The 24,474-nt window shown below is 44.9% G+C and overlaps 1 protein-coding gene across 1 annotated transcript in view; it reads left to right on the top strand.

Moving 5' to 3' along the window:
• Positions 1-24,474, top strand: part of ehbp1l1a (EH domain binding protein 1-like 1a) — a 40,127-nt gene that overhangs the window by 9,427 nt on the left and 6,226 nt on the right. The window contains exons 7-14 of the mRNA XM_034290424.1: positions 116-175; positions 1,015-1,260; positions 2,140-2,361; positions 2,474-2,695; positions 5,407-7,980; positions 8,157-8,387; positions 8,711-8,770; positions 8,957-9,017. Of these exons, the coding sequence (XP_034146315.1) occupies positions 116-175; positions 1,015-1,260; positions 2,140-2,361; positions 2,474-2,695; positions 5,407-7,980; positions 8,157-8,387; positions 8,711-8,770; positions 8,957-9,017 (3,676 nt within the window). The remainder of the gene's footprint in view (positions 1-115; positions 176-1,014; positions 1,261-2,139; positions 2,362-2,473; positions 2,696-5,406; positions 7,981-8,156; positions 8,388-8,710; positions 8,771-8,956; positions 9,018-24,474) is intronic.

Here is a 24,474-nt window from a genome sequence, read left to right as displayed (position 1 = left end):
CTGCCCTCATCTACAACTGTATGAACCATCTATTTTCTACATTTTCCTTTTCAACTGTATGAACCATCTATTTTCTATTGCTTTTCTCTTCATCCTTTCTATTCTATTCTGAAAGCTCCCACTCGAAGAATTCGTGATCAGGCGTGGAGGCCTGTGATTGAACCGGAGCCCGCAGGTAATTTCCTGTTTCCTCCTTTGAAACCTGATTGGGCCGTTTTCTCAGGCTCCGGTCCTGTCCTCCCTCCAGTCTAACACCATATTCCTCATTTGAAATGTTGACATTCATGTGTTATGAGCGTTTATCTAAATAATGATTATCAAACGTACATCAGTATGATTTGATGTATTGTATTTAGTAAACCCAATGGATATGAGGTTTCAAATGAAGTGGTACACCACATTACATACTAATTCAAAATCATCAAATCAGATACTCTCTGCAAAGCTAAATTACAAACAAACTTGTTGTTTCGGTCACTATTTGAAGTGATGGAATCTCAAGCAATATCTGGGATTCTTGGAATATTCAACACTGTTAAAAGCTGCCCTTTTTCTACTGAATTCAGGGGCCTTATCGGAGTTTCTAGCCGCTGGCTAGGCGGAGTGGGACTGTAGTCTTTTATTATGATGAGTTAGTGAGGAGAGATATGCAATTGGGACAAATGTAAATTTTGAAATGCCTACGTTGAGTCATTGAGATGTCCGGGAGGAGTATCTGAATACTGTCACTCTCCATTGCCTGTATTCTCTCATTGTTTTCTCTCTTTCACTTTCTCATTCCCCTTCCCTCTCTGCTGTTCTCACTGCTGCTTCCTCTCTCTCTCTCTCCTCTGGTGCTTTCTTCCTTAACTGCATTTCCCCCATTTTTACTTTCCACCTTTATTTTCTCTTCTCGCCACCCTTCCCTTTCCTCCTTTTTCTCCTCTCCTCCTCTCCTCCTCTCCTCCTCTCCTCTCCTCCTCTCCTCCTCTCCTCCTCTCCTCCTCTCCTCCTCTACTCATCCCTCTCACTCAGCTGCCAGTGAGGTGGTTTGGGGTAGCACGGCGTCTAATGTCTCACTCTTGCCGCGCCCCCCTCTGCCCGTGCCCCTTGGCCCCATTGCCTCACACCCCGCCCCTAATCTCCACCCCCGACTCCCCTCTGGCACTGCGGGCACAGCCCACCCGGCGCGGCCCTCCCCCTATGCTTACCAGGTGCCAGCCTTTGTCCGCGCTCATCCACCTGCACTGCCCAAAATCTTCCAGCCCGCCACTGGCTCAGGTACTGGCAGACTGACTTGCCGACATGTGGACGCACTTGACCGACTTGCACTCTTTTATTTAGTCAAAAGCTACACATATCGTACTAACTGAAAGGCCCGGTGCTGGTATCAGCTTGTATCTACTATAAGGTGAAACACTAAAATTGTCACCAGACGGTGTAGTTGTTTAACATTTGTTTGAAATGATTGAATGTAGTTGCTTTAACAAGATCATCATGGATATTTAGAGAGGCAATTTGTTTTTAAGCAATTGTATGTGAAGCGGTAAAGGGCCCTCAAGAGTTGTTATGGGTCTTATAGTCTGAAGCGCCCCCTGCTGTTTAAATGGGTATAGCCATGGCAATGTTGAGAAAAACATGTGGACACATTCTTGAACTGACTGAATTATGTTGAGACACACACGGGTCTGAAATAATACTTTTTTTTCACTGGCCGAAATGCCAGCCGTTGAATTTTTACTGCAGGGTACCAGGGGAAATTGCTTTATTTCCATAGCAACTGTCCTAGCTCACAGTGACTGTTGTTAATCAAACCAGTGACATAATTTACGTTTCCTGGTGTTGGTCCATTCACGTCCTGTCATGAGTGTGACAGAGGAAGTAATGTCCCCCAATATGGCTGTTCAGGGAGATTCTTAGACACACCAGCGGAATGCTACTTTGCTGTATTGTTCTGAGGAATAGTTTAGTTATTGAGTACTTTGGCTAGTTTTAAGCGAAAGCATGCATACATTTAGCCTAGCCAATGAAGTAGTAAGATAATGCCTGAACACTTCTCATTTCTCAACTTTTTGTTCCGCACTGTCTGCCCTTTTATTTTCTCTTTCCTCTCTTTCTCCTCCTCTGCTATCCATTCCACCCTCTACCCTCTTCTCCCAGTGCCCATATCTGTGGCCCAGAAGCCCCGTGTCCCCGCGTCTCTGGTCCCCGCCGGTCTTGCTGAGGGCCAAATGGCCCCGGGCCCCCCCACCTTCTCTCCATCAAGACCCCTCTCAGGGTCGTTCACCGGGCCTTCCTCATCCTACACCCCGCCTGTCTCCTCCTCACCTTCCGCCCCGTCTGTCCTTCCTCCTCCGTCATTCTCTGATATCCCGCAGTCAGGTACCGAATGTACATTAACGTATGGGAAAGTTTACTGCTTGGTTGCAACTTCTGTCCTTTTTCCCGTCGGTCTGTATTAGCCATTCCTGTCCACTTTCCTCTCCTCTCTCAGCCACCTATGCCGCTGCGCGCACAAGTGCCTGGAGACCCCAGAGCGTCCCCTCCTTCACCACCCTGTTCTCCTTTGCCTCCACCAATCCCGCTTTCGGCACCTCTCCTCCTGCCTCCCAGCCCCTCCCTGTCCCACGTCGGCCCAAATCATACATCAACTCGCTGGGAGAGCTGGGCTCAAGCCTGACCAGGCCCAGCAGCCTGCCCTCGGCCCCTGAGACAGGTACAACACAGGCCCCTGAGATAGGTACAGCACAGGCCCCTGAGACAGGTACAGCACAGGCCCCTGAGACAGGTAAAACACAGGCCCCAGAGACAGGTACAACACAGGCCCCAGAGACAGGTACAACACAGGCCCCTGTGACAGGTAGAACACAGGCCCCTGTGACAGGTAAAACACAGGCCCCTGAGACAGGTAAAACACAGGCCCCTGAGACAGATACAGCACAGGCCCCTGAGACAGGTAGAACACAGGCCCCTGAGACAGGTAGAACACAGGCCCCAGAGACAGGTAGAACACAGGCCCCAGAGACAGGTAGAACACAGGCCCCTGAGACAGGTAGAACACAGGCCCCAGAGACAGGTAGAACACAGGCCCCTGAGACAGGTAGAACACAGGCCCCTGAGACAGGTAGAACACAGGCCCCAGAGACAGGTAGAACACAGGACCCTGAGACAGGTAGAACACAGGCCCCTGAGACAGGTAGAACACAGGCCCCTGAGACAGGTAGAACACAGGCCCCAGAGACAGGTAGAACACAGGCCCCTGAGACAGGTAGAACACAGGCCCCTGAGACAGGTAGAACACAGGCCCCTGAGACAGGTAGAACACAGGCCCAGAGTAAATTACATTCCTCAACATACAGTATATTGTCAGGGAAGCCAACCGTTCGGCATTTGTGTGTAGCTGATCGTTCTTCATCACAGCTCTGAAACATCTATTTAAAGTTGATCTTAGAATTAATTGCAGTTTTTTGGGGGCTGATCAGAAAATGCGCTTGGTCGGATCTTGGAAATGAACTACCCTAGTTTGACTTTTCAGCGAATGTGCAAACACTGTTTATTGTCTGAACAGTGTCAAATTTCCTGACAGCATGTATAAACCCGATTCCAAAAAAGTTGGGACACTGTACAATTGTGAATAAAAACAGAATGCAATGATGTGGAAGTTTCACATTTCAATATTTTATTCAGAATACAACATAAATGTTTAAATTTGATGGCATCAACACATCTCAAAAAAGTTGGGACAAGGCCATGTTTACCACTGTGTGGCATCCCCTCTTCTTTTTATAACAGACTGCAAACGTCTGGGGACTGAGGAGACACGTTGCTCAAGTTTATGAATAGGAATGTTGTCCCTTTCTTGTCTAATACAGGCTTCTAGTTGCTCAACTGTCTTAGGTCTTTTTTGTCACACCTTCCTCTTTATGATGAGCCAAAGATTTTCTATGGGTGAAAGATCTGGACAGCAGGCTGGCCATTTCAGTACCCGGATCCTTCTTCTGTGCAGCCATGACATTGTAATTGATGCAGTATGTGGTCTGGCATTGTCATGTTGGAAAATGCAAGGTCTTCCCTGAAAGAGACAACGTCTGGATGGGAGCGTATGTTGTTCTAGAACTTGGATATAACTGTCAGCATTGATGGTGCCTTTCCAGATGTGTAGGCTGCCCATGCCACACGCACTCATGCAACCCCATACCATCAGAGATGCAGGCTTCTGAACTGAGCGCTGATAACAACTTGGGTTGTCCTTGTTCTCTTTAGTCCGGATGACATGGCGTCCCAGTTTTCCAAAATGAACTTCAAATCTTGATTCGTCTGACCACAGAACACTTTTCCACTTTGCCACAGTCCATTTTAAATGATCCTTGGCCCAGAGAAAATGCCTTTGCTTCTGGATCCTGTTTAGATGCAGCTTCTTTTTTGACCTATAGAGTTTTAGCCGGCAACGGCGAATGGCACGGTGGATTGTGTTCACCGACAATGTTTTTTGGAAGTATTCCTGAGCCCATGTTGTGATTTCCATTACAGTATCATTACTGTATGTGATGCAGTGCCGTCTGAGGGCCCGAAGATCACGGGCATCCAGTATGGTTTTCCGGCCTTGACCCTTATGCACAGAGATTGTTCCAGATTCTATGAATCTTTGGATGATATTATGCACTTTAGATGACGATAACTTCAAACTCTTTGCAATTTCTCTCTGAGAAACTTCTTTCTGATGTTGCTCCACTATTTTTCGCCACAGCATTGTGGGAATTGGTGATCCTCTGCCCATCTTGACTTCTGAGAGACACTGCCACTCTGAGAGGCTCTTTTTATACCCAATCATGTTGCCAACTGACATAATAAGTTGCAAATTGGTCCTCCAGCTGTTCCTTATCTGTACATTTAACTTTTCCGGCCTCTTATTGCTACCTGTCCCAACTTTTTTGGAATGTGTAGCTCTCATGAAATCCAAAATGAGCCAATATTTGGCATGACATTGCAAAATGTCTCACTTTCAACATTCGATATGTTATCTATATTCTATTGTGAATTAAATATAAGTTTATGAGATTTACTCACAATTTGTACAGTGTCCCAACTTTTTTGGAATCGGGTTTGTAATATGACAAAAAATGAATTAATATACGAAATCTATTGCAAGTGACTGAATTTGGTCTTGTCACATGTCACTGGATTCTGTTATGCTGCACAATTGTCTTGTACTATGTTCAGAACCGGGCCAAATAAACCTCTATGGTAAATGCAGAATGCAATCAGAATGCGTCTTTCTTTGTATGTGGGGTGCCCTGATGAGACAGACGTCACTAAGCCTTTAAATATCAAACCGTTTTGTAACACAAACATCAATGGATGGACAGTCTTTTTCCCACAATGTGATTTTCCTTAAACCCGTGTTTCCTCTCAATACCTCACTTACAGTACCCTGGCAGAGTGAATGGAGGCCACTCAAACCCCAGACCTGCCCTCCCATGCCTGCCGACTCCCCCCTATCACTGGGCCCGTCTCCTCCTGTCCCAGCGGAGCGTGTTCCTCTGGTGCTGACAAAGCAGAACATGGAGTCGCCATGTAATAAAGCTTTCTCTCAGCCTGGTCGATTCGAGTCTTTGGCCGTTAATCCCCACTGTCCCGAGTTGCAGTCTCCACTCCCCTCACCTCCTTCTTTCCCTGTGCTACCCTCATCCCTGGTAACTGCCTCTCATTCCTCATCTAACCTAACAGAAGCAACTTACTGCACTCTTTTGTCCTCACCTGCCCCTCTTGTAAGCCCGTCTGGCACTGACGCTCCCATCCTCACTGCTGCTTCAGCACCTGACCCTAAACCTTCCCCATCCTCTAGCCCTTGTCCTGAATCATTCACATCCACTACCCCGGGTCAAGAACCTTCCACATCCACTACCCCTGGTAATCCACCATTCACCTCCTCTACCCCTGGTACTGAACCTCCCACATCCTCTACACCTAGTCCTGAACCATTCACATCCTCTACCCCTTGTCATGAAACTTCCACATATTGTACTACCACTGTTCAAAAACCTTCCACATCCTCTACTCCTGGTCATGAACCATTCACATCTTCTACCCCTTGTCCTGAACCATTCACATCCTCTACCCTTGGTCGTGAACCTTCCACATTATCTACCCCTGGTCCTGAATTTTCCGCATTCTCTACCCCTGGTATTGAACCTCCCACATCCTCTACACCTAGTCCTGAACCATTCACTTCCTCTACCCCTGGTCATGAAACTTCCACATATTGTACCACCACTGGTCAAGAACCGTCCACATCCTCTACTCCTGGTCATGAACCATTCACATCCTCTGCCCCTGGTCCTGAACCTTCCACATTATCTACACCTTGTCCTGAACCATTCACATCCTCTACCCCTGGTCATGAAACTTCCACATATTGTACTACCACTGGTCAAGAACCTTCCACATCCTCTACTCCTGGTCATGAACCATTCACATCCTCTACCCCTGGTATTGAACCTCCCACATCCTCTACACCTAGTCCTGAACCATTCACATCCTCTACCCCTGGTCATGAAACTTCCACATATTGTACTACCACTGGTCAAGAACCGTCCACATCCTCTACTCCTGGTCATGAACCATTCACATCCTCTACCCCTGGTATTGAACCTCCCACATCCTCTACACCTAGTCCTGAACCATTCACATCCTCTACCCCTGGTCATGAAACTTCCACATATTGTACCACCACTGGTCAAGAACCGTCCACATCCTCTACTCCTGGTCATGAACCATTCACATCCTCTGCCCCTGGTCCTGAACCTTCCACATTATCTACACCTTGTCCTGAACCATTCACATCCTCTACCCGTGGTCATGAAACTTCCACATATTGTACTACCACTGGTCAAGAACCTTCCACATCCTCTACTCCTGGTCATGAACCATTCACATCCTCTACCCCTGGTATTGAACCTCCCACATCCTCTACTCCTGGTCATGAACCATTCACATCCTCTACCCCTGGTCATGAAACTTCCACAGTATCTACCCCTGGTCCTGAACCTTCCACATCCTCTACCCCTGATCCTGAACCTTCCACATCCTCTACGCCTGATCCTGAACCTTCCACATCCTCTATGCCTGATCCTGCACCTTCCACATCCTCTATCCCTAGTCCTGAACCTTTCACATCCTCTACCACTGGTCCTGAACTATCCACATCCTCTTCTCCTTACCATAAAGTTTCTCATTCCTCAATCCCTGGTCTTGACCATTGCACATCTTATATTCCTGGTCCAAAACCTTCCACATTTTCTGCTTCTGACCCTAAAGATGCCCCATCCTCTACCCCTGGTCTTGAACCTTCCTCATCCTCTATGCCTGATCCTGAACCTGCCCCATCCTCTACACCTGATCCTGAACCTTCCACAATTTCTGCCACTGATCCTGAACCTTCCACATCCTCTATCCCTGGTCCTGAATCTCCCACACCCTCTATGCCTGATCCTGAACCTGCCACATCCTCTACACCTGATCCTGAACCTTCCACAATTTCTGCCACTGATCCTGAACCTTCCACATCTTCTATCCCTGGGCCTGAACCTTCCACATTCTCCATGTCAGGACCTGAATCTTGCACATCCTCTACCTCTGGTTCAAAACCTTTTCTATCCTTTACCCATGGTCCTGAACCTCCCACAAGCTCCTCCCCTGGTCCTGAACCTTTCACATCCCCTACCCTTGGTCCTAAACCTTCCACATATTTTACAATTGATCCTAAAGGTTCCCCATCTATCCCTGGTCCTGACCCTTCTACATCCACTACCCTTGGTCCTAAACCTTCCAAATCCTCTTCTCCTGGTCCTGAAACTTCCACGTCCTCCACCCTTGGTCTTTCCCCTGATCCCACTGCTCCCACTCCTGGCCTTCCCACTACCATTGCCCCTGGTCCATCTGACGCAATTGGTGCTTCTCCGTGTGCCGCAGATCCTGCTTCTGCTGCTGGCTCTCAGTCAGGTACAGAGTCTAAGCCCCAAGCACTGACATTGGATGCATGGTAGTCTGACTGTAGTCTACAGGGTAACATTTTGATCCCCACTAGTTGATACATTTATAGATTGGATGATTCCTTCATGCACTGTTTCCTCCATTCTTCATTCTGCCCTTCCTTCCTTTCATTCTGTCTACCTCAGTCCCCCCTGTTGCACCCCAGATTGCAGAATGGACGGACCAAGTAGTTCCCATTGAGGTCCGCCCTAAAATGAAGAGGCTGATCTCCCCTCCTCCAGAGCTCCCCACCTCACCCTCTCCTCTTACCCCCTATCCTGTTCCTACTCCTGTGCTCCCTGTTGAACACCCCTATCAGATACCAGTCTCCACTCCCCCCCTCTCAGCACCAATCAATGCTCCCTTCTCTGAGACAGGTATACAACCTTAACTGACAAAGTCCAAATGTCACGTTAAGTCCCAATGAGGAAATTGCAGATAAAACGCTGTTTTATGGTGAAATGTATTCCTTTAAATCTGTAATCCTTTAAATCATGAGAACACCTGGCTCCTGGCTAGATTTTTTGTTTGTAATCCTCTGTTGTATTTGAACGTAATAAAGTGGCATGTTAGCGTCGTATTGTGTTTACTTAATTCGTTGGTAATTACTGGTTGCTTCACAGGTGTCAGGCTGGTTGCCAAGCCGATTCTCTCATTCAGAGGAATCAGGTGTAACTTTTTCCTTTCTTTTCCCTTGTAGAGTTGCATCGACACTTAAGCACATTGACAGAGGAGGAACCAACCACTGCCACAACTCCCAGTAAGTAGGACCATTTAAAAACTTCACCTTTAACGGACACTGAACACGGCAAAATCCTAGCTTAAGATCTGTGTGCTTAACTTTGCTCAAAACGTCAACTCGCGGGCACAGGTCTTCCAGGATTCTCTGCCTACATTGTGTGGGACTTTATCCTCATGATGTTCTACCCTGTCATCCTCTATATAGCCCACACTAATGGAATGATCAGTATTGCCAGTCAGAGGCCAGCAGTCCAGGCGGCTTCAGGGTAAGTCAATTCCAAAGTTATACAGATAGTGGTGGTGATCTTTAAGCTTGGAGTGGCTGATTTGGTTTTAAACCTAAAAATCTACCTCCACTGTCACTGGAGAGCATGGCCTGTTTTTTGTTTGCTTTTGTGTAATGGAGTTTGTAAGGCAACAGTGTAAGATGAAACGGTGAAGGCTTTTTGGAAAGACAAGGTTGTTGACGAAATGTTGACGATGAGTAAAATCCACTTACACATAAACAAATATCAGCAATGGGGTATGTGTTTCACGTGTAAACTTAAAAAAAAGTACATCAAGGAAACGTCTTATGTAGGGGATCTGTTGTTTTTCTTTGGATGGCTGATGTTTTCCTGGTGTTTTGTCATCTGTGTGTTCTTTTAAGTGTAAGGGATGCTGTTTATCAGGTACAGTATAGATGACAGAAATAACGTCCTTGATAACTGTCAATAGGCTGCTGTTTCAGTAAAACAGTACGGTTGCTTTAAACAATTTTTCAGCAAATATCTTTTGCTGTCTTGGTTCAGCATTTCAGATCTATTTATATTTAAACTAATTGATGGAAGCATGGAAGGTTTTGTAAAAGTAACCACTTGTTTGCTTTGGCACAGAAAGCTATTCCTACATTTTTATCACCCTGTGGATGCATGGTCATTTTAATAATGTATCTGTCTGAAATCTTGTGATTCATAGGAAACTACCCATTTGTCAGTTGTGTAACAAAAGGTTTTGGTAAGCAGAATGACCTTTAATCAACTTAATTCACGTGGAATTGCTGTTGCATTACATAGAACGATCACCTGGATCAATTGGCCCAGTGATTGTCTTACACAGTTGACTTATTTTGATTGTACGCTTGGTGGTTGGCTACTTTGTTCGCAATCTAGTAGGATGCTCCCTCTGGTAGTATGCTAAAGAATGAATGTAAAATGCTCATCAAGGCTCTTGCTTATGCCTTTCTTAGAGCAGCACCCCTTGACATGTTGTCTGGTCGTGCTTGAGATAAGGAAACATGCCTATTTCTGCCCACATTGTTGCTATCGAGATACAATCTCCCTTGAACTTTGAACTCAGAACTTGATTTGTTTGTCGCTCAGACCTGAGAGCATGACCCCTCTTGTGCCCCCTAGCCCCCAAGCATCCTCTGTTCCGGGGCGCCAATATTTTGCGATCCAAAAACCAACCGCAAAGAGTCAGGCAGGGGAGATGTCGGCTGGGACACTCCCTGTTTCAACACCCCAACCATCTATCCCTTCTGCACCCGTGCAAAGGCCTAGCTCACCTGAGCCCTCAGTTATTGACATGAAGTTACTTTACAGAACTAGGAGTTATTTGACCGAGACATCGGTGCAGATAGGGACACCCTTAGCCAAACCAGAGCCGGAACGGATAGCGGAAGTAGCAAGTAGACCGCAGAGGAGGATGGCCCGGCAACTTCGCCTAACTGAGCGGCAGGCCACACAGCCGTACGAAGGGTCGCGGACCATTCTGCCAAAGGAAAAAGACACAAAGAAAGATCTCACGCCAGGGCTGACACCTGTTCCCGAAAAAGATGCTTGTAAAGATTCCACCAAAGGAACAAGAGGTTCAAGACATTTAAGAGGTTCAGAGGAACAAGCACTACCCATGGATGAGGGGTAAGTGTGTCACTTTCGTCCAACTCGTTGTAAAACATGTTAGCAAATCGTGAAGACATGCAGTGCTAATGTAGCTGATAGGTTTACATTTAATAAAATATGGAGGACTATTTTCCATTTGCTCTCTAAACACCATAACATGTTTTCTACATCCACCTTGGCAACTTTCCCCTGACTTATATATCCTTGGTGTCCCCTGTCCCTTTAGAAATAAAGAGATGTCTGCAAGGCTTCCATGTTGCCCCAGAGAAGTCAGTTCTCCTGGATTGTCAGCCATATTAATCAGGAACACATTTCAGGCTTGGATGGAAGAATGGCCTATTGACAAGTGCCCATTATGGGAGAAGCCACCTAAAGGAACCCCAATAATCACCCCTGCTCTTGAACAATTGTATGAGGACCAGAAAGTAATGGAAAGTATGGTGGCCCTGTTGCCAAGTTGTCCAAGGGTAGCGAGTATCCCTGGGTTCCCCTCAGTAATACGACCCAAAACATTAAGGCCAGTATTACAACCAAACACAGAAAGAGGAGCACCAGAACCAAAAACAACAAAGCCAGCATTAAACACTAAAACAAAAAGATGTGCACCACAACCCAAAACAGAAATCCCAGAAAAACAAATAGAACCAAATATGGTGCCAAATTGCTCAATGGCCTCAAGTGCACCTGGTTTCGCCTTCAAGACACTAAAGGAGACTGAAGGGGCTGAGGCTGTAAGTTGGGATGTAGATAAAAAGCTGGTGAGGGAAAGACCAACTCATAGGAAGACAGTAATGGAACTTTCTTCTTTAGTTGCTTTAGACATGGAATATGGAGCACTTGTCCCATCTCATCCAAGTGACAATAGTGAATCTGAGCTGAGTATGGTTAATTTTCTGTTTACATGCTCTTTAAAATCCAGTGTTTCTGGTTTGCCCTCTAAACAGCCAATCAAGTCAGATAATGTTGACTGGGATGCTAACAAAAGCCCACTTTTGAAGAGGGAATTGAAGAAAAGAAAGCTTTCAGTAGGACAGGGAATGCAACAAACAGACAAAAAATGTACTATAAATATTGTAGATATATTACCATCTTGCCCAAATAAAGCTAGGATTCCCGGATTCCCTTCTGCACCTCAGCAAAGGTTGGTGGACACACCAAGTATGATCAGTATTGTTCCTACTCTCCCTAAACTGTCTAGAATTTCTGGTTTACCTTCTAAACAGTCAGTCAAATCTAATGATGATTGGATTGTGGACCGAGTTCCACTATGGGAGAAGACATTAGATATAAGAGTAGGACTTAGTTTACAAGACAAATCATTCAAAGAAATCACAATGATAAAAACCATGGCAGCCATGTTGCCATCTTGCCCAAAAAAAGCTAGTCTGCCTGGCTGTCCTTCAGCAGTAAGGCAAGTGCCAAATGTGGCCAGTCTTCGTCCAACATGTCCAAGGGTATCTGTAGATCCTGGATGGCCAGCTTTAGATCAGAAACCAAAACAGGCAGTACTTTGGCCAGTAGATGAAGAGCCATTGTTTAAGAAGCTACAAAGAACTGGGACAAAAATGTTTGTGGATGTTAACACAGTGTATCATGATAGGGAAATGGCCAGGAATATGTTTGCTTTGGCACCATCCTGCCCCCAAATCTGTGGTTTTCCTGGCATCCCCTTTGCCCAGAGAAAAGAGACACCATCCCACCTCAGAACTGCCAGTATTGCAGACTGTTCCTCAGCGCTAAAGCAAGAGCTGAATATGGTTAACTTTCGGCCTACATGTCCTAGACATGCCAAAGTTTCTGGTTTGCCCTCAATACAGCCAATCAGTTCTTCGTATGAAAATTGTTATCAATACCGAAATGCACTGACGTACAAGCCATTGAGGAAAAAAACTGTGCTGATTCAACCAATTTCTTCAGCTCATGATACAGCATATGAAGACAAAATTATGTTGAAATTTATGGTATCTATTATACCATCATGTCCTAGGAAGGTCAGTATTCCTGGCTTCCCTTCAAAACTTTCACAGAGTTTAGATTCCCCAAGAATGATCATGAAGTATGATCTTCTTTCTACTTATCCTAGACTTTCCAGAGTTCCTGGTTTACCCTCGAGACATCTGACAGACTCTAAACTGAACTACTGGCATTCTATAAGGAGACCAATAATAGAAAGTCCATTGAGGAAAGGAGTTGCATCACTTCCAAATTTATATGAGAGAAAAGAAGGCATGAAAAATATGGTTCCCATGTTACCATCCTGTCCAAAAAAGTCTTTGATAGCTGGCTTCCCTTCTGTGCCAAGACAAGAGTTCAGTGTTCTCAGTCTTAGTCCTACTTGCCCTAAACTATCCAGAATATCTGGTTTACCTTCTCGACTTCCAAACACGTCCAATGATTTTGGCTGTGTAGTGGACTACAGTTCACTGTGGAAGAAGCCATTGAAGAAAAGAGAGGGACTTATTACTCAAGATCGGGAAATGGCATTTAAAGACACTGAAATTATGAAAGACATGGTAGCCATATTGAAAACATGCCCAAAGAAGGCAAGGGTCCCTGGCTTTCCATCTGAATCCTGCCAAGAGTTAAGTATGGTTAATCTTCTGCCTTCATGCCTTTGTTTAGCTCGAGTTTCAGGTTTGCCCTCAAAACAGCCATCCATGTCTAAAGATGAAGATTGGTTGGCTGACAGACAGTCACTGAGGAAAAGTGATATGCCTATCATACCAATTTCTTTAGCTCATTATAAAAATAAAGACATTTTTTTTGAAAAAATGGCAGTTATGGTACCATCTTGCCAAAGGAAGGGAAGTACACCTTTCCCCTCTATACTCCCCTCCAGACAGAGCATCGCTGAAACCCAAAGTGTGCTCTGTCTTCTGCCTACTTGTCCAAGAATATCAACAATTCCTGGATTGCCATCCATAAACCAGACCAAAGCAGCATATTGGCCAGTGAACCGGATGTCTCTGTTGACCAAGTCACCTAGAGAGGCAAAATTATTGATGGTCCACTTAAAGGATGTTAACACAGTGTATCAACATACTGATATTTTAAAAAATATGGCCACAATGCTGCCATCTTGTCCGAAAGCCGTAAGTATACCTGGCTTTCCCTCTGCACCAAGGCAAGAGCCAAGTATGATTAACTATCTGCCTACTTGCCCTAGACTTTCAAGAGTTTTTGGTTTACCTTATAGTCAACTGCATGAGTCAGCAGAAAATGTTTGGCATGCTAACACTAAGCATATTTTGGAAAGGCCACTGAAGAAATTTACAGATTTTGTGCCAGAAATGCGACAAACGGACAAAGAACTTGCAAAAAATATGGTATATATGTTACCATCGTGCTCACATAATGCCAGGATTCCAGGCTTCCCCACTGTACCTAGGAAGAAGCGAGAAGACACAACAAGTATGATAAGTATTTTGCCAACATGCCCAAAACATTCCGAGGTCCTTGGCTTACCTTCTAAACTTCCTATTGTGTCAGATGAAGATGACAGTTGCGTGGAAATTAATCCACTGTGGGAGAGGACTTCAAAGAATAAAGATGTGCTAGTTCTTCAATGTTATCCAGTTCAAAGATTATCATCCGAAGAGCAAAGCATGATTAGAATTATGGTGTCTATGTTACCACCGTGCCCCAAAAAAGCAACCACACCAGGCTTTCCCTCCTTAGTACCTCATGTTAGGGTGATCCCAAGCATGGTGTGTCTGTGGCCTACCTGCCCAAGAAATGCAAGGGCCTCTGGTTTCCCCTCAAGACTTCCATCCAAGGCAGTTCTTGATGATTGGCATATTGACAGGGAGCCATTTTGTGTAAAATCATTTAAGAAAAGAGACAGGCTTATTCTCAAGCTTTCTTCAATTGAGGATATGACTTTTAGAGAGAGACAGAAAATGGCAAATATGGCACAGTCATGCTTGGCAAAAGCTTTGCTTCCTGGCTTCCCATCGGCCCAACGAGCCAAAACTGCTTATTTTGAAGTAGAAAAAGAGCCATTCATGACTTGCCTTTTCCAATCTTGTCCAGCAGTGTCTAGTATAACTGGTTTTCCCTCAAGACAATTGATCATGTTGGAGGATACTTATGTTGAGGGATGGCTGATGGTCAAGAGTGTACTCTGGGAGAAACCACCTAAGAGGGTAGTTGATTTTCCGGAGACTCTGAAATACTGTCCATTTAAAAGTGACAGTTGTTACAGAGATAAAGTCATGATAAAGGCAATGTTATCTCTTATACCACCCTGCCCAAATGTTGCTTTGTGTCAAGGTTTCCCGTCTCTTCAGCTTTATCAATTTGATGAAATGTTCATGTCATTCAATGACCGAGAAACTTTGAGTATGGTGCCATCATGCCAAACAAAAGCTGCTATTACTGATGCTAATTTTGAAGGAGAGGAAAAACCATGCATGAATCATATTTCCCTTTCTTGCCCAGAGGTTACTAGTATTATTGGTTTTTCATCAATACATTCAGTCTCGTCTGATCATTTTGATGTAGAGGGCTGGCCGACATTTAAGAGTGTCCTCTGGGAGAAACCACCAACAAGGGCAGCAAATACTCTGAAGATGCTGAACTGCTTTCCTTTTGAGCGAGATAGTTGTTACAGAGACAAATTCAAAGCACAGGCAATGTTATCTATTGTACCATCCTGTCCAAGGGTTGCTTTAAGTGCAGGTGTTCCATCAGTACCACAGCAGAAAGTCGAGGTGCTTTCAAATATCGCAAATATTGTTCCATCTTGCCCAAATACTTCTAATGTTCTTGGGATCCCATCCATGACGATCAAGCAAGAGTCAAAGATGGTCAGTTTTTTCCCATCTACAAATACACTAAATCAAGAGGATCCTCCACTTCAACAGAGTCCCCTGAAAGAGAGGTTATTTGGGGAAACGTCACTAAGAGACAAAACAGTGCAGTTTCTGACTCCTACTCATGAGGAATTTAAGAAGGGAAATATGGCTATGATGCCTTCATGTCTAAGCATGGCCAATGCCCCTGGCTTTCCATTAACACATTCTCAAACACTTCTCAACAGTGGTTCATCTCTCCATCAACAGTCACCTCAAAGTAAGAGGACTGAGTGGACAGAGGAGACCTGTGACTATGAGCAGGGCCAAAAGGAGCCTAGCCATGAACCCCAACTAAACAAAGTAGTGCTGAATGAGAACAATCAAGAATCTAAGCATGACTCAGTGTTGGAAGGGCTCAAAGAGGAGGGGGCCATTCATACCAGACCTGAGGCGCAAGAAGTGGGCATTCTAGAAAGGGGGTGAGTGTGGTAGTTGGAGAGCAGAGAATTCTGTATCTGAATCTGAAAGTACATTTACTGTATCTCCTGTCAGATAGAGTATGAAACACTTGCATTTCAACTCTGTTTTCAGACACTTGCACTGTCGAATGTGGCACTCCATTCCTGCTGATATGCCATTATTCTTGACTGTCAGAGATCGGTGGGTTGTGTTAGTTTACCGCTGGAGTGTCCTTGTTCTGTTTTGGCTGCTAACGTCAATGCTTTTGCACCATCTTATCCATATCTCACTGACTGCTGTGATTTTTGCATTGTATTTGAACAGTGCATGCCCTCTGCTATTCACAATGTAAGACTTCCCATTTATTTAGTCTCCCTCTATGTCATTCTGTTTCAGCCTGTTGTGTCAGTCTCCTGTTCAGGTGGGACAGACACTGCCGTATGGGACGGCTGCTACAGTTGACAATAAGCCAAAAGACCAAACGGCTTGTGAGGTTGTGGCCCTGGTTGAGTATGAAGTTGTAGAGGACACGGATAAGATATGTGAGAAAAAAGAAGTGGAGGAAGTCTCTGAGTCAGACTCCAAACTAGAACATTGTGGAAAGGAAGAGATTACTGTGGATAGGCAGTTGGAAGTGTTTGATATGCGGTAAGTGTGTAAGAGCCTGTGCATTCAACCTCACTAACTGCGAGCTGGATGCTGATTTAGTCTGCATGGTGTGGCATTTATGTTGCTGTCCTTTTGGTTTTGACTGGAAATAACTTAAAATGAGCCTTTAGCCGAGTGCAGATGGAAATGAAATCAGAAATGAAATGGTACTATAGAACTTCTTTGTTTTATATTCTAAATGTAGAAACTACATTTCCATTAATATATGCTGTACGTTTTACGGGCATGGTTTGGAAAATCATGTGCATTATTAATGACATGTTTGTTAAAAGTTTGGTAATAATTTTGAGCATGAGTTGTTTTTTTACGTCAAAGTTTGCCATTTACATTTGATTGCTTTGTTCTTAGTTGAAAATGTATTGGTTTGTCAAAGTCATCTCTGACCATAGTCTCTACTCTCCTCAGACCTGAAAACATTGTTTCTCTGCTGCCATCATGCCCAAGAGTTGCCAGTGCACGATGGTTTCCATCCACTCAAACATCTTGTTCGGTAGCTCAGCTAGAGGAATGTCCAGTGGACAAGAGCATATTATGGGAGAAACCAAGAAAGGAGGGTCTAGAGCTGTCAGTGGATAGATCGAAAGAGGAGAGAGATATGGTGAGAGGTATGGCAGATATTGTCCCATGCTGCCCAAACACCGCCAGAATTCCAGGCTTTCAATCTATGCATCTTTTCAAGGAAATCAAGGTAGAGAGGGTACCAAACATGGCAGATCTTGTGCCATCCTGTCCAAGAGTGTCCGTCTCGCTCGGATTCCCTTCTCTTGAAAGTCAGGTAAAAGAATACACAATTAACAATGAGGCCATTTGGAAGTACCCACCAAATGTAAAGGAAAGGGTGAAGATTATGTCCACTTCATATTTTGACCGATTAAAAGAAGACACAGAGCAAATGAAACACATGGTGACTATGGTTCCATCATGTGCTAATTCAGCAGAGATTCCAGGCTTCCCCTCTGCAGCACATCCCAACGCTGTAAATCCTAGTATGTTGAGTCTTGTGCCCGCTTGCCCTAAAGTTACCGGTCTCCCTGGTGTCGTACCCACTGAGGGAACCTCAACATTAGAGTGGCTTGTTGACCCCAAGCCTATGTTTGAGCACTTGCAGAAAAAGAAGAAGGCAGAAGAAGAGAATGTTTTTCCTAAAAACAAGTCGCTAGAAGACAAAGAAAAATGTAAAGCAATGGTGGCTGTTGTGCCTTGTTGTGCCAACGCATCCATGACTCCTGGCATCCCCTCTGCGTCAAATCCAAAAGTGGAGCCAAGTAGTGTCAATCTTGTTCCCTGCTGCCCTAAAGTTTCTATTCTCCATGGTTTTCCGTCTATTGAGATTCATAAGGGAGCAGGGGGGGCCATTGATCAGAGTTCATTGTTCAAGAGGTTGCTAAAGGAGACAACAACAATTATTGACAACTCAAAAATAGGCAAAGATAAATGGAAAATGAACATTCTTCTTAGGCCGACATGTCCACACACAGCGAGGATTGCTGGATTTTCCTCAGCACCACAACCCAGTAAGTTGAGCATTGTGCCAGTTTTCCCTAAAGCTTCCACTCAACTTGATTTTGCATCCTCTGAGGGGACTACAACATTACAGTGGCTTGTTGATCCAAAGCCTATGTTTGAGCATTTGCAGAAGAAGAAGGCAGAGGAAGAAATTTTTCCAAAATGCAAATCAAAGGATATTCTTGAAAAAACTAAATCATTGGTTGCTTTGCTGCCATGTAGCCCACATGCATCCACTTTTCCCTGTGTACCACAACCTGAAGAGGTATATTATGAGCCACGCCTTGCTAGCCTGTCATGCCCAAATGTCTCTAGTATTGCAGGTTTCCCATCCCGTCAGCAAACTGACAGAAGAGATTGGCACACAGATCCACCCACAATTCATCAGCCATTATGGGAGAAACAAATTAAGAAGCTGATGATATTGATGGAACTATCAGAAAAAAATAAACAGGAAATGAAAGGAATTGTGGCTCTGGTGCCATCTTGTCCGAAAATGGCCCGTACCCCTGGTTTCCCATCTGTACCACAACCTAAAGATGTCTATTATGGCCCAAGTATTGTCAGCCTGTCATGTCCAATAGTATCCACTATTGCAGGTTTCCCATCACATCAACAAACTGACAGAAAAGATTGGCATACAGGTCGATCAGCAGATCATCAGCCATTATGGCACAAGGAAATTAAGGCGAAGCCTGTTGTCTTAATGGGAAGATCAGAAAAAGGGAGTATGGAAGAAATGGTGGCTCTTGTACCATCTTGTCCTAAACTGTCTCTGGTCCCGGGTTTTCCAACGATAGCACAACCTCAGAAATTGTATTATGGGCCAAGTATGGTCAACCTTCTTCCATTGTGTCCAAATGTCTCCAATATTGCAGGTTTTGCAACGCGTCAGCAATCAGAAAGGAGTGATTGGCAAACAGTTTTGCCCGCAGATCATCAGCAATTATGGCAAAAGCAAATGAAGGTGATGCCATTTGTGATAATTGAATGGTCAGAAGAAGACAAAGCCAAGATGAAAGGAATGATAGCTTTGGTACCATCTTGTCCGAAAGTGTCTTGTACCTCTGGTTTCCCAACTGTGCCACAACCCAAAGATGTCTATTATGGCCCAAGTATTGTTAGTATGTCATGTCCAAGAGTATCCACTATTGCAGGTTTCCCATCACATCAACAAAATGAAAGTATAGACTGGCACAAATATCCACCCACAGATCGTCAAACATTATGGCAGAAGAAAATGAAGGTTATGCCAGTTATGATAATGGAACAATCAGAAAATATGAAAGACTGTATGAAAGGAATGATAGCTTTGGTACCATCTTGTCCGAAAGTGTCTTGTACCCCTGGTTTCCCATCTGTACCACATCCCAAAGATGTCTATTATGGCCCAAGTATTGTCAGTCTGTCATGTCCAATAGTATCCACTATTGCAGGTTTCCCATCGCGTCAGCAAATTGACAGAAAAGATTTGTACAGTGATCCACCAACAGATCATCAGCCATTATGGCAGAGGCAAATAAAAAAGCCAATGTTAGTGAGGGGTGTTTTCGAAAAAAACAAACAAGAAATGCCAGGAATGACTGCACTGGTACCATCTTGTCCTACTGCAGCAAGTATTCCTGGCTTCCCCTCTGCACCACAACCTAAAAGGGAGATATATAGTGGTGATCTCAAACAATCTTGTACCATGATCTCTAGTCTCCCCTCACAAGTCCAGGCAGGCGAGTGGCATGATGAACAGAGGCCTCTGTTCGAAAACACAATCGAAGATAATCCAGTAGAAAGCAAAGAAAATACAAATAATACAGTTATTCTGGCATCATCTTGTCCATGTGAGAATCTCACATCTGGGTTTCCTTCCCTTCCGAAACCTAAAGCATTAGAAGATCCTACGGTTACTGCTCTACTGCCATCTTGTCCAAAGGAATTTAGAGTACCTGAATTACCTGAAATTCAACAGCCAAAGGAATTAACTTTGGCCCAGAGAGAAGAATCTCAGAGTCCAATGGAACCATTACGGGAAAAGCTATTTCAGTATAGGTCAGGGGATATAATGCTCTCCGAGCCAGACCAAAGCAGTGCAGTTGGAGAAGAAAACCCCAAAATGATGGTTGCTCTGGCAACACCTTGCCCTGTGGCATACGGCAATCCTGTTTTTTCGTCTGCCCTCCCTCACAGCCCAGAGTATGTGGAAGCAAATGGTAAGACGTGGTTAAGTAGTATCCTATTTCCAGTGCCTCGAATTGCAAGTGCAAACCCAAAGACTTTTGCTTTTGGTTTTTAAGAGACGAGTTTGCAGACAGAGGAGAAAGAGGTTGCTGTGAAACCAACAGATAATGTTTTAGAGGGGTAAGTGTTTGAGAAAATGGCTCTCTGCATGGATTGCAGTGGTATTGATGCCTTGTTTTTTTCTCAGACCCTCTGCAGTAGATTACGTTTTAGCCTTCAAGGCATGCTTGGTCATTTCCAAATATGAGATGTTTTATGACTGTGTAATTCGTATATTATTTGTATTGAATTTATGACAGATTAATTGTTGTGGTGCATTTCTGTGTATGGCATGGATTCTTGGAAGATCTTATTTTCAATGTTCACCTCTCATGTTAGTGTCCTTGGCAGCTCACATATAGCAAGCCTACAGAAGCCCTCAGCGGTTTCAGAACCAGAGCTAGTGTTGGGGTGGGAGGTGTTGGAAGCTGAGGGTTCTGTGGCAGATAAGCAGGAGGAGGCCTCCGGTCTTGTACATACTATCGTTGGCGTTTTCTCTAGAGGGTAAGTGGGATATGGGTCTGAGGTTCCTTTCTAACATGGCACAGTGTGTTGTGTTTTATATTTAGAATGTGGTGGCAAAGTATATTCTTTGTCAGATTTGTTTGCATTTTAGTCAACATGTAATGGCATTTTCTAATTTGTTCTTTGGCGTGTTTGATTTGACATGAGACTTTGGTCCGGTCAATCGCTTTTAGCAATTTTTGCAAGGGATTAATACAATTCTAGTTACTTTTGAATGACCTGTGTGTTTAATCGTCCGGATTTCTTAGACATGTTGAGACTTTTTATATGGTTTGGCATGCTCCCAAAGTTACACATGCCTGGTTTACTACTAAATCCCTCCCTTACATAAGTGTCCCTCTCTCGCAGTTATGAAACAGTAGCGGCCATGTTGAGTCCACCAGGCTCCCTTCCAACAGAAGCCAAAGACAGTAACCTGGCAGTTTCTTCTGTGGACCCAGAGGAGAGTGGATTCCTATCAGGGAGCTCCTCGGTCCTAGATACATCTCCCATTAAACAGGAAGCAGCATCTGTAGAGGCACCACACGTTGACGATAAAACCAAACCAACTATTGAGCTCCCCAGCACAGCTGATCCTTGCTTGTTGTCTCTAGAAGACAAGCAGTCCGAGTCTCAGTTCGCATTTAGACAGAACAGTGAGGATGGGTTTGTTGGGGTCAAAGGTCCATGCAGTATGAGAAAATGGCCACCATTGACAGAGGATGATCTTACTGAGATCTCCAAAGAAGAGTTTGTGGTGACTTGGGAAGAAGAGGTTTCTCTTGACTCGTGTGTGCAAATAGGGAAGTCAGCATTCAAAGTGCAGGATTCTGGACAGATAGCAGGTCACGTGGATGTTTCTACACCTGGGTCACCTATCGAGACAGAACTATCACCTACATTACTCCCAGACAAGGGGTGAGTGTCCCTGGAGCACATGCGTTGCAAGCTATTCTGTTGCACGGCTTGAAAATACAAGTGTTATAACATTGTCTGTTGTTTGTACAAGTTGCCAAGTGATGCTTTCTACTCAGTGGAGTGTTAAGGTCTTCAGTATGTGTCAAGAGGGTTTAAGCAGCGTCTTGGTATTTCAGGCACTTGTATTTTGTAAAACAAAATGTGTCAGTTTCTCTGTGTACTCACTTTATGGCTTCTATGTAATGATTTGTGTGCATGTTTGTCATGTAAGTAGAATAGAAAAAAACATATTTTGTTAGTTGTAATCAGTCTAGAATTGAGTCCTTAATTTGGAACATTTAAGAATCTAGTGTCTGCTCAGTGAATGGTGGTACAGTATGTCATTGCCTAGGTGATAAATGCCTGTTGTGGAATATTGCTTTTTGTGTGTCAAATCATTGGTGAAGCATTACTTTACTGTTAACTTGTATTTATAACTTGAATAGCCATTTAATCTATTGTTATAGTATATAGCAACACCTTAGCCCTGATTTTGTACTTCCATTTGTTTTTGCTTAAGCCCCCGACACGCAAGCACAGAGGACACCTCTGCCCGTTCCTCACGACCAACTGCAGAGGACGAGCGTCCAGAACATATCATATCCATCCCAGATAAACCCTCTGATGAACAGATAGTCAGTTCATTTGAAACACAATCAGAAGTTGCCCCGCTTCAAAGAGGCAGAGAGAAAAATAGGTTCCCTCCACAAGAATTTCAGCAGAAATCAGATGGCCAAGAGAGTGTTCCTGGACATGCTGTCCCTGAGCTACCTTCTCCATATCTTGCAGAGAAAATAAATCTTAGTCTTTCTGCAGAAACTCAGCAGGAAGCAGATGATCAAGGAATTGTATTTAAGTTAGGGCCTTCACGTCCTCTAAGGCGAAAAGACAGTCTTACAACAGATCGCAAACAGATGTTTGAGAATCTACATGTACAGACACCCCCCGAAATAGTCGCTCCACGTCGTTCAAAGAGAAGGGACCGCAGTCTATCAGCTGAACCTCTAAAGGAAGCTGATGGCCAAAAGGGTTTTACTGCCCACCCACCAGCTGAGGTATTCTCATCTCAGCCTGTTATAGATAGAGATCCAAACCTTTCAACAGAGCCTGAACAGAAAGCTGATGCTCCTGTCCAGATGCCCATTGAAGTGGTCCCTCGCCGTACAAAGAAATGGTTTGCTGTAGAGACATCACAGATGACGGGCATTGTCCCACCTCCACGCCCAAGGAGAACATCAAGACCCTCCAGTGCAGACCTTTCACAGAAAGTTGGGCAGATAGAAACCAGGCCGATTCCTCTGCGGCCTGTGAGAAGAGAAGACATCCTTACTCCAGAGCAGTGTCAGAAAGCCGATGAGCCAGAGAATGTTATTGCGGTCACTAAGCTGATTCCACCTCAACGCACCAAGAAAGCATCTCTCTCTCCCGAACCTCATGAGATGTCTGACCATTTAAAGACTGCTACTGATAAACTCCCAAACCTTACTCCAGATCCTGTACCTACAGAGTCCTCTGACTTTGGTGTGGGTGAGACTGTCCCCCTATCAATCATAAGAAAAATTGCCCCGCCAAGGCACAGCAAGAGAACTAATGCTCCCTCGGTGGAATCAGGCACGACAGAAGATTGCACAGAGGAGTCTGTGGATGTGGAGGCCCTGAATGTTGCCAACCAGGAGTCAAAATCTCCAGGCCAGCTAGAGGATGCTATAATAGACTCTTTTGAAAAGGTTGAGAAGGAGAAGCAGTCTACGGAAGTCACACAAACAGCCTCAGTGTTGCTTGAAGGTGAGCCAGGTAGGAAGGCTTCAAAAGAGGACGGTGTACACAAGGTAACGAGGGAAGAGACGCACGAGTACTCACGAGTCCCGACCTCTCTTGAGAAAGGAGAACCCACCTCACCGGTCCAATATGATACTCAATCAAAGACCTGGCATGGCTCTTGTGGGGATGACACTGAGCCTACCAGAGAGAGAGGATGTTCACCGGCAGCTTTGCCCTCTGGATTGGTACCACCTCAACCCAGCAAGAGGAGCAGTAGTCTTCCACCTGTACCCGCTGTTGGCCAGCCTGCACCCACCGGGGAGGTGGTGGTTGCTCCTCTACGGAAGAGGCAGAGTAGATTAAACGTAGACCAGTCAAGCGTGCCTGTTCCAGTTCCCCGCTCTAAAAAACGCCTTAGTTCCACTTTCTCTGATGGAACTCCTCCTACTGAATCCTCATTCACCAGCCTGCCAGGTTCCCTTGACTCCTTGGCTTCTCTGTCTCAGAAAGACAAACAACCCACTGGTCAGGAAGCCACAGAGGGTTCAATATCCTTAACCTCCAGCGTTGTCTCCGAAGGGAGCTTTTTCACAATTTTGAATTCAGATGAGATGTCACCTGAGGTTTCGCTCTGCAAGAAGGAACTGGAAGAGAGCAGCGAGAGCTGGACCTTCACAGAAACCCCTACGGTTCCTGAGCCTTTCACAGAAACCCCTATGGTTACTGAGGCTTTCACAGAAACCCCTAAGGCAGCTGAGGTCTTCGCAGACACTGTTAGCGAGGACATTGGCGGAGGTTCCGCAGCAGAAGTGCTTGACCACACCTCTGCAACCAGTGCTTTACCTGCGGAGGATGAATGGTTACATGTTGAAGGAGAGCAGATGGAAGTAGAAAGCAAAGACATGAGGGTTGAAGAG

This window comes from Esox lucius, chromosome 24 (assembly GCF_011004845.1).
Source record: "Esox lucius isolate fEsoLuc1 chromosome 24, fEsoLuc1.pri, whole genome shotgun sequence".
Taxonomy (NCBI): Eukaryota; Metazoa; Chordata; class Actinopteri; order Esociformes; family Esocidae; genus Esox; species Esox lucius.
Note: the sequence above shows the minus strand (reverse complement) of the source record. Positions and strands in the feature narration are given on the sequence as shown.